This window comes from Echiichthys vipera (genome assembly GCF_963691815.1).
Source record: "Echiichthys vipera genome assembly, chromosome: 10".
Taxonomy (NCBI): domain Eukaryota; kingdom Metazoa; phylum Chordata; class Actinopteri; order Perciformes; family Trachinidae; genus Echiichthys; species Echiichthys vipera.
Window position 1 is genome coordinate 18,526,625 of NC_139835.1, and position 14,169 is coordinate 18,540,793.

The following is a 14,169-nucleotide window of genomic DNA, read 5'->3' on the forward strand; positions in this document are numbered from 1 at the left end:
TCCTAGATTAGGTTATATCAGACAATCAAAACTTTTTTTTGTTTCTTTTCTCTCTCAGTGTTCAGTCAGGGGGAGGAGGGCACATCATGGTACATTATTTTGAAGGGCTCAGTCAACGTTGTCATCTATGGAAAAGTAGGTATTTCTCCAGATGAGTTCACACTATTTCCAAAAACAATGAGCTGATTTTGTCCCTGGGATTCATTGGTCAGTAACTGATCTGATCTCTACGTGTGTCGCAGGGCGTTGTTTGCACTCTTCATGAGGGAGATGACTTTGGAAAGCTCGCTCTTGTCAATGATGCTCCCCGCGCTGCATCCATTGTCCTGCGAGAGGACAACTGTCACTTCCTGAGAGTTGACAAGGAGGACTTCAACAGGATTTTGAGGGTGAGTTTCTGTTTAACATCTTTTAATGCTTTTATGGTTCCATTTAAAATGCTTTATCGCCCTCTGTTGGCAAACCCTCAGCAATGCAGCCATGAAAGTTATTTAATGGGTCCTTTGAGATAGTCCTCCAGCCCTCTGCTGCACCCGTTGGCTCAGTCATATACGTAAATATAAAATATGTTGGAAATGAGTTTAACTTCAAGCTAGAGTTACAGCACATATATGGGATTAATGAGCTCTGAATGCAAACTTCCATCTGGGAGTTCTGACGTCATCTTGAATTTACTGTTCAGGCTGCAGAGATTTGACAGTATGAACACACTCACACACTGAATAAAAGTAATGCAATGTAAAATAGGAATCTTGTAACAGTTAATTTAAAATTAAAAACTTCAATGGCTTGAATATGTTAAAAAAAACTAACAATATCCAATAAACCCCTTAACATAAAGTTTCCACATTTGTTTCCCTTGAGCAGCTTTATAGGGAATATAACGTGAAAAAACTGAACACAGATATATTCAGAAAGACATTCAGAGTGTTTTTTGAACATTAAATCATGTAAAAATGTTCTAGTATAAGCCCAAAATACAAGTATAAACCTAAAAATGCACATAATAAGTCTCCTTTAAGGTTGTTAAAACCATCTTATTTCAGGGTCTGACTGCATCATATTAATTTCTGTATCAGATCATCAAAGGTATTTGATGTTTACACTGACGTGAAATATTGAAACCCAAAACACTTTATCGTTGCACTGTTCCACTGAATAGAAATATTCCAGGTGCATTGTCATATTCCCCCAAAAACTTGAACAATGTAAAGACTGACCCCTCCAGCATGCCGCTGCTTGTTCAGGGGGGTTAACAAACCTGGTATAGGATGTAACTCTGGACGTTTGTCTTGAAAAAGTTTTTTAAATCTCTGTTTCAATAAATTCACATGCATTACCACACTAAATCGTAGACTGTGTTGAGATTCATAAAAAATTATATGACTTCATTGCATTGTCAGGAACTTTGTTTAAGCCACCTACTTGCTGCCGTTAGCGTAACTGTGCGCTGCTGACTGTACACCTGACAAGCCAACTAATCCACTCTGCTCAGTAACCAGAGCCACTGTTTCTGTAGTAGTGAAAAGGGCGGCTAGCTCCTATTCAGGGAGCAGAGAGGAGTCAAACCTCTCTGCTATTATGAGATGATTGTGTGATGATGTAAACATTGCCCTCAGTTTTCGACGTGCTATTCTGTGTTAGTTGTGGAAGAGCCAGCTCATATTCATTAAAACAGAAATAGACTCAGACAGAACAACACACAACCTTCCAGTGTTTTTTTAACATTATTATAGCTGTTTTGTCAAAATACATAACTTATGTGTGTCCGCTTTGTGTGAAGGATGTGGAGGCCAACACGGTGCGTCTGAAGGAGCACGGTCAGGATGTTCTGGTGTTAGAGAAGAGTCTCAGCAGCAGTCGAACCTCCAGCCACGGAGCATCGTCCTCCCATTACAAGTATTGTACCCACAATCCACTGCACTGCACTTCACTGAAGAAACGCTGTTTAAAATGCTGTGTGTGTTCTTGTCTGGCAGGTGTTACGGTCGCCTATTTAGCATTTATAAGCAATATATAAACACTGAATACACTATGAGAGGAGGCTGTTAATAAAAAATAAATAAAAAACAAAAGAAAAGAAAATTTGTCTTCATAGGTAAAGCTATAATTGTGCACAAATACTGTATATTGATTTACAGTTTTAGAAAAAGCCATTTTATATGCATCTAAATACATTGTGTGTTATAACCCATGTATTGAATCATTATATCCTGCTTATAAATGCTTAATAGGGGGACTTGAAATATAGAATAGAAAAGATAAAGATTAAAACCTTAAATGCAGTTCTAGTCAACTGTGAGTTTGTTAAATTTGTTACTTTACTTACTTGTGTATAATGTGACGCAACTACGTAATGGGGTCATAATAAGCTGCTTATACAAACAACCTATGGGGTCATTTTTTTGCGGCGAGGACAGTCTCAGAATTAACTTCAGTGTCCATGTTCATCATAATGAAGGAACAAATCACCCACTGAATCACTGTGGCTATTTTATATGTTTTTAACAGTTTCTAAAGTGGAGATAAGATCGATCTTTGGCTACATCAATAATACTTTATTGTTGGTTTCATAAGATTAGTTGACGATAAGACAAATGGAGAATATCACCAGCCTTATCCTTAAGAACAATGACAGCGTCTGGTGAATACTGGACTCCATCAGTCTGACCAGCAGATGAGAATACTTCCTGACCATATGGGCAGCACAAGCAAAGGGCAATCCAGTGAGTACTGTCTTAATAGAGACATCTATCACTGCACCACAGTTACGGACTGTAATATAGAGAGACACATTAATGGTAATGATGGCCCTAGCTCCTAGGGGAAAAAGAAAAGCCCGGCAAGTCACAATTACTTGTTCGGGGTCGCCCTCTAATCAACTCGGCTCCTCACACATGAGAGTGTCAAGACTGCGGAGAACACACAACACGTTTTGTGCAGCTCCCTCTTGCGATGCTGTTATCAAGTAATGAAAACAACCGAGGCCAGGTCGTGTTGGTTCTCCTCCCCAGAGAAGATGCCCCTACATTTTTATTTTTGCTCCTCTGACAGCTCTTAGCCCACACTCCTTTTAATCTTCAGCCAGGCCAAGAACCCTGTGATTGTAAATAGGGTTGTTATCAAATGAAGCAATCACAAGACACACGTTCAAGTAAGACAAATCAGTCGAGGGCCATAGAGGTGCCACAGAGCATTAAGAGCCAGTGTTTCTTGATTAGTGAAGGGCGCCTTTTATCCTGTGTTTCTCCAGATACAAGGTAATGTCGGGGACACCAGAGAAGATTTTGGAGCACCTCCTCGAAATGATGCGATTGGATTCTCAATTCACAGAGTCAGGTACCGCTCAGCGTGCAACATTCAACACGTCAGATTATTGCCATCTAATACAATTTATCAGTATGATGATAGTTTTGTGTGAAGGGTTTTCTTCTGTGCAGTATATTTATTCTCTCTGGCGTAGAGTTTCTCTCCTCTGTCCTCTGCCTTCTGCTCTGCACTGACCTGTTTGTTCTCATCTATAATTAGCCGCACGTCACAGAGCTGATCTAATTACTCCCGCTTGTGTGGATACATATGGTTTTCATTTGCCCCGCAGAGGTGACAGAGACAGCGCCATGCAGGATCAAAGTCTGATGGCTCTGGACGCTCTTTGATCTACTCTTACACAGGTGCTTGACATAACCATCTCTTTTTTTTTTTTGTCACAGACTCAGCCTTAGATGACTTTTTGCTCATGCACTGTGTCTTCATCCCAAACAGTCAGCTATGTCCGGTGTTGATGTCCCAATATCCTTTCCGAACTATGTTACTTAATGTGTATGAGTATGGAGTCATGGGAGTGCTATTAAAAAGAACACATCTGTCAAAGAACAAGATAATATATGTGGTAATGTAAAAAGAAAAAAAAAATTAAGTAAGTAAATGAAAACATGAATAGAAATGAATAAAATAATAAATAAATGTGGAAATATAAAGAGGAATAACAAAATATAAGATAATTATTTTTTTGTAATTTTTTTTTTACATATTATTCATTCGTTGACTTCTGTTCATATGTATTCATATATTTTATATTTTATTTTTAATAGACATTTTTGCATATAGATTACTCTTTTTTCTGTATTTTTTTTATTTATTTATTTTTTTTTAATATAATGTCATTTAATTATTGTGTTGTCAATGTGATAGTGGCTTTCTATATTTCTTTTGTTCTTTCGCAAATTTTTTTCCTATGGCACTCCTATGATACTCCATAAATGTGGTTAAATGTGAACTTGACATGAAAAAACAAAACCCTACCCTGATGTACTTACAAGGCTTTGATCTTTAACTGCTGTGCACCTACCATGCCCAGGCCTCGCAGGGCTCTGATCAGGAGAAGCTGGACTACACACTGAACAACAAGCGCAGGGTGATCCGCTTGGTGATGCAGTGGGCTGCCGTCCACGGAGATCACCTGCAGCAGGAGGACGCCTCTGTGGCCTTCCTAGAGGTCAGCATGTAGACATGAGTAACATTATAACCACTGTTATAACTACTGGTATTTATGCAGCATAATTACAATAACAAAGCAGTATATTAGCCAATGTAAAGTCAATGTTTTGGAGACAGTGTATGATGTTGTAGAGTCAACAACATGTAACAGTTTAAGACTACAGGTAAATAGGGTAAAACTTAAGATTAATATCACAATGACTCTTCCCCAGTTGATTGCTTACATTAAGACAATTATTATCTTTATTACAAGTTTCCTGAAATGTTATTACATATTATTATTATATCATCATAACTATTACAATGAGATAAGGCCTGCTAATTTGCAAACATTTCCAGAAGAGAAATCTGAACATTGGATAAAGCCAGGTTCAAAATTCTTCTTTGTTGACATATAAGAGTTTAATTTATAAACTTAAAAATATGGAGTTTATTTATAAACCCCTTAAAATCAGAAAATAACAGCCATTAGGGGGAAAAAAAGAACATTTTTCGACATATTTTTTTAGGAATAAAATGATAAATAAATTCGGCTATGAATGATATGTGAACAATCCCCTCTGTGAAAACCTTAGAATATAGATAGGAATGAAACTCAGGAGTTTGGTTTCTGTAAGTTCTACTGAAGTGGAGATTTCTGGCTCAAAGTATGAGAAAAAAAACATCATAAAATTCCATATAAATAGATATCACTATGACACATCCTCAGTTGATTACTTACTTTAACACAATATTCATTTTGTAATACAAGCTTTCTAAAATATGTTTAAATATGCAAATGAAGAATTATCTAATGATAACGTTTGTTGAATTCAGGAGAAATCTACAGACACAAATAGACAAAGTGAAGTTAAATAAACACCTAAATGTGTTTCTTGAATGTTTTCGTCCCACTAATCTGAAAGACGACATGTTATGGAAGCACACACTCCAAACTGACCAGTGCATGATGTTTTTGCCTTTAGTGTTTCGCCTTCAATTATTTTATATTAGGAATAATATATATGATTAGGAAAACAAGTATACAATGACATTCAAGTAAAAAGTGTTAACAAATGCATTTAGAGAAGGAGGGTAAAATAGGAAATAATACCGACAAGTTTTTAATTCCAGGATTGTAATAAACAATGTGGTAATCACTGATCATCTGTGTTTCATTTGATTGATTTTTATATTGTCCCTGTTGCTTTCTTCAGCCCGAGTTTACTACCGGCACTTTAATTTACAACAGCAAACATTCAGCGGTTATAAATGGACACCTGCCAACCAATCAGAGGAGAGGACACTCGGTGATAAAACAGATTTATCCCAAGATTGATTTGGCGATTCAGAATATGAATTTCTCATATTAAATGTTAACGACATGATACAATGTATGCACAGTTGTGCTGACTGTTAATCTGGTTAATACTTCTCTGCTGCCCTGAGCAATAATTCTGGGTGCTGAAGATGAACTGCATTTACATGTTTTTTTCGTCTATGATGTGATGCCAGATGTTATACAGAAAGAATATGTCACTGTATACGTACTGTATGCTTATTTTAATTCAGAGCTTGTTATGTTTTCCAGGAGTTTCTCATGGCTGTGTCTAATGATGCCAAAGTGATCCCAGCCCTCAGGGATCAACTAACAGAACTGGAGAGAAATATAAAGCAAAAGTAAGTGAATGAATGAATCTTAATCCCTATAGCTGCCGTTTGTACTCGCCACGATCCTCCTGTATGCGAGCATAATTAAAAAGCAACAGAAAGGTTGTATTTTTAGATGAGCAATCACAAAAAATTGTTCTTTTTTAATGTTTTAGCACTGACGATGCGAGAGTCTCACACAAAAAGGTAAGACTCTGTTCCTTTCAAATTAAAGTTTCTGTTTTGATTGTGTTGTATTGTGCAAAAATGTCATGAGGCCTGAATCTGATTAACTATGTCACAGCACAAAGTCCTACTGCGGCAGTTCAGTATGGGAGATGAGAAGCTTCAGAAACGTCAGCCCATCAAAAGTAATGATGAAAGTAAGTTACAGATGTGTCTTCACATGTTCAGATCAATGTATGATGCAAAATGTGAAAAAAGACGATCAAACGATCATAAACAATATATCGTTGCTACAAGCTGCTGTTTGTCACTGTGTTGTTCTCTCCGCTATTCAAAGTTTTATTTAGACTCACTCATGCCTGTCTGTATTAAAACTATACGCCCTCTTCTGTTAGCAGAAAGGATGTCTTTGTTTAATGTGGAATATAGTTGTTTTTTTTATTCTTGTGAATCATCCCATGAATTATTCCATTAAACTGCCTCCAACTTTCCGGTGCTGCTTTACCTCTCCTTCTTTCCGTCTTGCTGACAGTCGCATATTTGCTCTGATTCACGCCTCCAGTTCTGCTCAAAGTCTACTGCTGCGACCACACCTATACAACGATCCGTGTCCCTGTGGCTGCCTCAGTCAGGGAGGTCATCGGTGCTGTGGCCGATAAGCTGGGGTCGGCGGAGGACCTGCTCCTTGTCAACCTCAGTTCGGCAGGAGGTGAGAGCGGCGGCAGCTACGTGTTAATCAAATGATTGAAGGCAGCACAAGGGGGAGCCCATGCTGGGTGATATACTAATGAATCCCTGGCTGATTTAGTGAGAAATTAGCTGCCTTTTGTGGACTGTGAGTTGCTGCTATAGTAGGTGCTGAAGAATGGCCTTTAAAGCAGCTTGAGAAAAACCTGAGCTCAGTTTTGTCTCATGCCATTCAGCATAAGTGGCTGCTCTGTATTGTAGTAATGTTCCGTTGTGTCTGCCAGAGAGCTCTAAAACAGCTCTTTTGTCCACACTTGACCTCGCAATCTCCTTGTAGAAGTAAACAGAGCTGGAGAAACTCTCCTGCTTATAATCTTATCATACAGCACATGTACGGCATCTCTAACCAATGAACTTTAGCTTAGCTTAGATAGTATGAGATAATCATATAACAGTACACGAAAAGGTGCTGTCCAATACATCAACATATTTCAGTATGAAAGTCTGAGACTTCACAATTATCGTAGTACTTTGTTCAAACTAAAAAAAGGCAGTAGCAGACAAAGACATTTTTTTTAAACTAAGAGTCTACAGCAATGCTACTGTCAGTGAGGCTGCACTTTGAGCTAAATGCTAACATCAGCATGCTAACTTGCACCTTATAACAATGCTGTCGAGCTGATGTTTAGAAAGTAATGTTTACTATGTTCACTGTCTTAGTTTAGTGTGTTAGCATGCTAACGTTTGGTGATTAGCACGAAACACAAAGCTGATGGGAATATCACCGTTTTGGGGGTATTTGTATAAATGTACAGTAAAAAGCAGAACATTTCAGTTTCAATTACGATTCATCCTGAGGGGGGACATTTTGTTAAAAAAACACAAATGTCAACTTCCTATCGGCTCTGTGGAAAAACTTGGATTACCAAAGTCTGTAGGATTGATCCTCTGGGAACCATTAATGTTGATATTTCAGTTAAATTCAATTAAATTTTATTTACGGTGCCAAATCATAACAAAAGTTATCTCAAGACACTTTATAGAGTAGGTCAAGACCACGCTCTACATCTTATTCAGGATTTACAGAGTCCCAACAATTCCCCCATGAGCAGCAGCAAGTTGCACAATCTTTAATAAAAAATATTAATAATTATTATAGTGAGTACATACAGTATTAATCCAGCAATCTTGTGCACACACCTTAGTCAGTGCCCGTCAGTATGGCTAAAAAATAAGGCATTAGAGAATCCTCTCTTTATCATTTGATTTTGATGTGATCCTATTGAATATTACATTAAACTAACAGTGTGCAACATTTTCCATAAAATGACAGTTACAAATTTAAATATTTTCTTTTAACCCTCATGTGTTAAATTGTTTGTTTTTTTTGGTGCACAGAGAAAGTCATCTTCAAGCCCAATGATGTTTCAGTGTTCTCCACTCTCAGCATAAATGGACGACTGTTTGCCTGCCGGAGGGATCAGTTGGATTCTTTGGTGGGTTAATCTCTAATTACACAGCTCATTGTCATTTTGAGCAACCTAGTGAATGTGCAGATTTTTTGTATATCTTAACATGGGAATGTTTTGATACAATAATTAGACTTATAAGCAGCTCAACTGCCTTCTTGTCTTGTCATCTCTTTTTTTGTTTTTGTTTTTTAAAACACATATTGATGTATTTTGACTCATGTATCTGTCACAAGGAGATATATGCCTCTACTGGTCTTTGCATCATGTTTTAATGGCAAAAGTAGAATTCCTGAAACAATAGATTACATGTAATATTAAATTAAAGAAGCTGTTCTTTCTTATTTTCTAGACCCCTTTATCGGAGCAGGAGGGTTGCTCTTCAGGGCCGTTGGTCGGTTTTGAGTTAATGAGCTCTAAGGATGTGGCTTACCACATGACTTCCTATGACTGGGAGCTTTTTCACTGTGTACATGAGGTATGACTGATCCATGATTACAACACCTGTTTTAAAGTTTATAGTTAATTTGGTTTACTTTCAGCTGATCCACTATTTTGTTCACCTCAAGTGTTTGTCTATGGTGTCCAACAGCTTGAACTGATCTACCACACATTTGGGAGGCAAAACGTCAAGAAAACTACTGTGAACCTGGACCTGTTCCTGAGGAGGTTTAATGAAATTCAGTTTTGGGTGATCACAGAGATGTGTCTGTGTTCTCAGCTGAGCAAGAGGGTGCAGCTTCTCAAGAAGTTCATCAAGATTGCCGCCCAGTAAGTGGACTTTGTTTCACTCTGTTCTGCTTTGCTCAGCTTGCAGCTTTGTTTATTCACTACTCTATCGTACCTTTTCATGTTTTCTATAAAAGCTGCAAGGAGTACAGGAATCTGAACGCCTTCTTTGCTGTCATTATGGGACTAAGTAACCCAGCAGTGTGCAGACTGAATCAGACCTGGGAGGTGGGTAAATGTCTGTGTCAGAATTATTCTTATCCTAACTGCAAGGTAACCTTCAGTGTCATCCGTTTTCACAGAAACTTCCCAGCAAATTCAAGAAGTTTTACGGGGAATTTGAAAACTTGATGGTAAGTTCAAACGACTCATTTTGTACTTTGAATCGTCTCAGCAGATCTTGCACTGTCAGCTGGTCAAGTGTCGGTTTAGCAGAGTCATCCTCGTCCGGCACATTGATGGATCCGTTTAACACGGCGACGGCAGTTCTCAGAACAGTGTGATTGTTTCCACAGGACCCGTCCAGGAACCACCGGGCGTACCGACTGACAGTTGCCAAGCTGGAGCCTCCCATCATTCCCTTCATGCCGCTGCTGATCAAAGGTCAGAGTCGTTTATTTGATGACAGTTTGTTTTAAAATCAACATAATTTGAGCTTTTATGACACAGTGGTTCTGTTGTTCGATTGCTTTTTTAAATGGCTTTAACCATCTAAACAATTGGTCTTTTTCAGACATGACATTCACTCATGAGGGCAACAAGACGTTTATTGACTATTTGGTCAATTTTGAGAAAATGGTGAGGCTCTTAAGGTGCAGATTGTGGCCTTGGTGTAACTCTTTTTTTTTTTGGCCATTCAGTTGATTGCTGATATCTGTTGCTGATTATAGCTCTTTGTCTTTCAGCGGATGATCGCTAACACAGTGAAGATAGTGAGATACTGTAGGAGCCAACCGTTCAGTAAGTGTGTATATCAAAAGTGTATTTCATAGCGGGGAAAATTAGAATAGAATAGAATAGAATAGAAATACTTTATTGATCCCAAGCTGGTAAATTGCAAATTGGGATAAAATATCGAATGGTCTGATAACAAATAACACATTTAACATCCCATAACCTAAAAAGTGTTTGCCTTAGCCCGTCAGACTGGACTGATAGCTGACGGAAAAAGTGGAACCATTTTTAAACTTTTGACAGCTGTAGCCTGATTGGCTGACGGAGATCAAGGAGAGACATGATAGGATAGAGTGAAGTGGTGACCCGCCCACAATTAGCTGACAGCTTAAAAGTGAGACTGTGTGTGTGGTGGAGGATATGAAGTTACTTAGCGGTAACATTGTGAACTCAGCAGTGCAGTGTGTGTACACTTATATTGTCTGTGAATAAATGCTACAACTCCTCAAGACCCAAGCCAAGTTGCCATGTCTTTCCTCGCTTCCTACAGACTGAAGTGAGTTAGCCCCAAAGCTAGCAATAAGTTCAGCTCAGTCTCACGGGACCAACTTTTATGTTGGACCAGCTATTCCAACATAAAAGTTTTGCTCAACACTACCTTGATGCTCAGCTGTTATATATATATGTTTTTAGAAAGCACACTTTTATTAGGGCACACTCATACTGTCCATTTGTACCGTGCCCCGTGCTTTAGGGTAATTGTTCCCCCCTCCCTCTTCCCCCGCGGCCCAGGCCCGTTTGTACTTACATTACTTGAAATGAACTGGGCCGCGGCTGCATTGCTTCTTGCCTATACATCATCACCCCTCAGAGATTTAGTTTTGTCAGACTGTTTTTTCATATTTTCATATGACCAAATCTGCAGTAAACACTCCACTTCCGTATCAAACCACCGTAAACCGTTCGGCGCCATCTTTTTAATTGTCCGTCACATAGAACAGACGCATGAAAATATACATTAAGGCCGCCGTGCATTAAGACGGCTGTGTTTCACTCAACCTGGCCACAGCCAGCAAGCGTGCCGTGCCTGGGCGTGATACAGTTGTACTCACACTAGTCAAAAGAACTAGACTTTAGCCGTGAAGCGTGCTTAGGCACAGTACGAATGGACAGTGTGAGTGAGCCCTAACTCCCTCAAGTGGTTAAGTAAGGGCGCAATCACACTGTCCTTCCGCACCGCGCCCCGGGCTTTAGGGTACTTGTCCCCCCTCCCTCTCCCCCCGCGCCCCAGGCCCATTTCTACTCACACTGCCTGGGCCTCGCGCAGATGCTTCTTGCTGTCCATACGTCATACGTCATACGTATGTCCGAACAGGCGCACATAAATTACGTCAGAACTGTTGTAGGCCTCGTGCTCGTACACGTGCGCGCGCTCGTGCTCGTACATGTGCAAACGGGCTCTACAAAAGCCCACTTCTCTCAGGCGGGCAGTGGACGGCCCGCTGTCCGCAGTTATGCGCGGAGCGGGTGCACTCACACTGCTCAAACGCACTAGGCTTTAGCTGAAAAAACGGTTTTGGCCCGGTGCGGAAGGACAGTGTGAGTGCCCCCTTAAAGTAAACAAATCACTCTTTATTGAAGTGACGAGCCACTCCTCTGAGCAAACACCCTGCTGGGCCTAACAGCTTTTCTGGGGAAGACCCTGTATATGTAGATAGAAAGTGCAGCCACAGTCATTCCCCAGCTGAAATGATGCCAAGAGCGCAGACGCTGAAGACCCAGAAATGCTGACTGATCAGAGCAGACTGGGCTGTTTCAGGAGGGGGGCTTAAAGAGACAGGCGCTATAACGGAGCGGTTCAGACAGAGGGTGAATACAGGTATATTCAGATAGACAGTATGAGAAAAATAAAGTGTTTTTTGAACTTTCACACATGTGAACATGTTCTAGCAGAAACCCATAACTCCATAATTTGGGACCTTTAATATTAGACTCCATTTGATTTTTCAGGGAATTAATTTTTATTCTTCCTTCCAATTTAACCAGGTCCAGATTCTCCTCTGGCCAGCAAGAACCACTCAGATGTTCGGACTTACGTACGTCAGCTCAACGTGATCGACAACCAAAGGACGCTAGCTCAGCTCTCTCACGGACTTGAGCCCCGCAGGTCTTAAAAACCACTCAGGGACAGAAATGTTACACTCTGATGCTGCTTCACTCCATGACATGCGCTTGCATTGGGATGAATTTACTCCAACACAGGCAATCACATGGAGGACCTAATGACGTATTAGATAATGAGATATTGTTTCAGATGCCTGACTTGTTAAGCCTTTTATTACAGTAATTTGTGATACTTTAACAGCAGTAATTGTTGGTGGGTGAAGTACCTCTCATATCACTGTGCTGCATCATCTCCAAGTCGAACAAGAGCGACAATTGAAGGAATTAACGATCTTTGGGGGGGATCTCATTCATCAGATTAACGTTTCCAACGTAAACACTATGTGATGCTGATGCTTTAAAATGCAAAGTCTTGATATTCCTGATATTCAGTTGTTTCATATCTTTTGTATCAAACAATATTTATACATACAGTATTTAAGTTTGTGAGTGTTGTAAACTGTATACAAATATTTATTTTGACATCTGCATGCAAATAGTTATTATGATTGTTTGCCTTTTTATTCACGTGAGCACATTTCTCTTTGGAGATACAGTAAATGTCTGAAAAACCTTTTGTGTGCTTAAGTATTAAATATTTTAGATGTATTGGTGCATCAAACTGTTATTATTGTTTTTGCCATTTCATTAATACATTGTTTACTATCGTCTTAAAATAGCATAACTTTTTGTAGTTTATTGTTTAATTGATCAATTCCCCAAACATCTAAGGTGGACTTGTTCAGTTAGGAGCCCAGTTTCAATCAGGTCTGTCCAAGATATCATCATTCGAAAGGATTGGGGAGGGGAGGACTACAATATCTGGGGCAATAGAAGTAGAGAAACCTCCAATCAGAAGTCAGTATTACTCATGATCTCCTGGATTCAACTATTGAGGAATTAATTCATAGTCATTAAAATATTAGTTAAATTTAATCCTCATCCTAAATTTAGACTCTAGTGATTCAGTGCATTCAATCTGAGCAATACTGTATACATTTTTTGTAAATGTCCTGCATTCAGAAAATATTGCTTAAGTATTAGCATGCATACACTTAAAGTACCAAAAGTAAAAGAACACATTGAGACTAATATTAACTACTTAATATATTGCTGAGTAGCTTCATCCATAGCAATATGTTTTAATTCATCAGTTTATATTTTGTAGTAAAAACCTGAATCTGTAAAGTACTGTTGTCAAATAAATGTAGTGGCGTGGAATTGTCATTTTACCGCTTTCATATTAATGAAATTGAATTGACTGTTGTTTGTTTTGTTCTAAGGAGCGTCTTGACTCATAAATAGTAGTTTGAAAGTGTGTTACCTCCGACTTATAGACCAGATAAGCGTTGATGCCATGTGGCTACATCTAATGTATTTGCTAATTTTATGCTAAAAACTCAGTCGTGCTACTTTCAGTCCTGTTACTAAAATGGAGTATTTGGCATTGAAAAAACAATGCAAAAAATAAATGTAATGGCCTCAGATCGACCATGACACATTTTGAGTAGTTAAACATGTATGTTAATAGATTCAGGGCTGAAAGAAAAAAAATTGGTAGTTTAAATTTAAACAGTTACAAAATCCAAATAAAAGTTATATGGCTGTTTAAACAGATCTGATTTAAAAAAAAACAACGTATTAGTAATTTTACCTGTTTTTTATCAATATAAAAGGTCTCTAACTGACGAAAGAGGTGATCGTTATTGTTCACATGTTCGGCCGTTGTTGTCTGTTTTGCTTCAACGGAGCGTTTGGACCCGGAAATTTTTATTTTGAAAGGGTGTTACGTCAGCCCTAACAGCTGGGTAGTGCTGTACCTGTGCTATTTGAATATATGACTTTTAATGGGGATCTTAGCTGGTCTGCGGACCTGACCTCACTAAGGGGGCCCCATCTGACTCCATCCACTCCT

The 14,169-nt window shown here is 39.0% G+C and overlaps 1 protein-coding gene across 3 annotated transcripts in view; it reads left to right on the plus strand.

Annotated features, from left to right (window-relative positions):
- The window catches only part of rapgef4a (Rap guanine nucleotide exchange factor 4a), a gene marked incomplete at its 5' end in the record, with an annotated part of 35,837 nt that extends 23,563 nt beyond the window's left edge, over positions 1–12,274 (plus strand). The window contains 19 exons of one of the 3 annotated variants that reach the window (XM_083922346.1): positions 59–135; positions 243–389; positions 1,784–1,899; positions 3,254–3,339; positions 3,711–3,817; positions 4,358–4,495; positions 6,068–6,156; positions 6,303–6,333; positions 6,431–6,509; positions 6,875–7,021; positions 8,398–8,495; positions 8,821–8,946; positions 9,061–9,239; positions 9,335–9,425; positions 9,500–9,550; positions 9,713–9,800; positions 9,931–9,995; positions 10,103–10,157; positions 12,138–12,274. In XM_083922346.1, coding sequence (XP_083778472.1) covers positions 59–135; positions 243–389; positions 1,784–1,899; positions 3,254–3,339; positions 3,711–3,817; positions 4,358–4,495; positions 6,068–6,156; positions 6,303–6,333; positions 6,431–6,509; positions 6,875–7,021; positions 8,398–8,495; positions 8,821–8,946; positions 9,061–9,239; positions 9,335–9,425; positions 9,500–9,550; positions 9,713–9,800; positions 9,931–9,995; positions 10,103–10,157; positions 12,138–12,265 — 1,898 coding nt within the window. In that variant the 3' untranslated portion in view covers positions 12,266–12,274. The remainder of the gene's footprint in view (positions 1–58; positions 136–242; positions 390–1,783; positions 1,900–3,253; positions 3,340–3,710; positions 3,818–4,357; positions 4,496–6,067; positions 6,157–6,302; positions 6,334–6,430; positions 6,510–6,874; positions 7,022–8,397; positions 8,496–8,820; positions 8,947–9,060; positions 9,240–9,334; positions 9,426–9,499; positions 9,551–9,712; positions 9,801–9,930; positions 9,996–10,102; positions 10,158–12,137) is intronic. The other 2 variants (XM_083922347.1, XM_083922348.1) reach the window with 2 other exon arrangements.
- Positions 12,275–14,169: the final 1,895 nt, after the last annotated feature.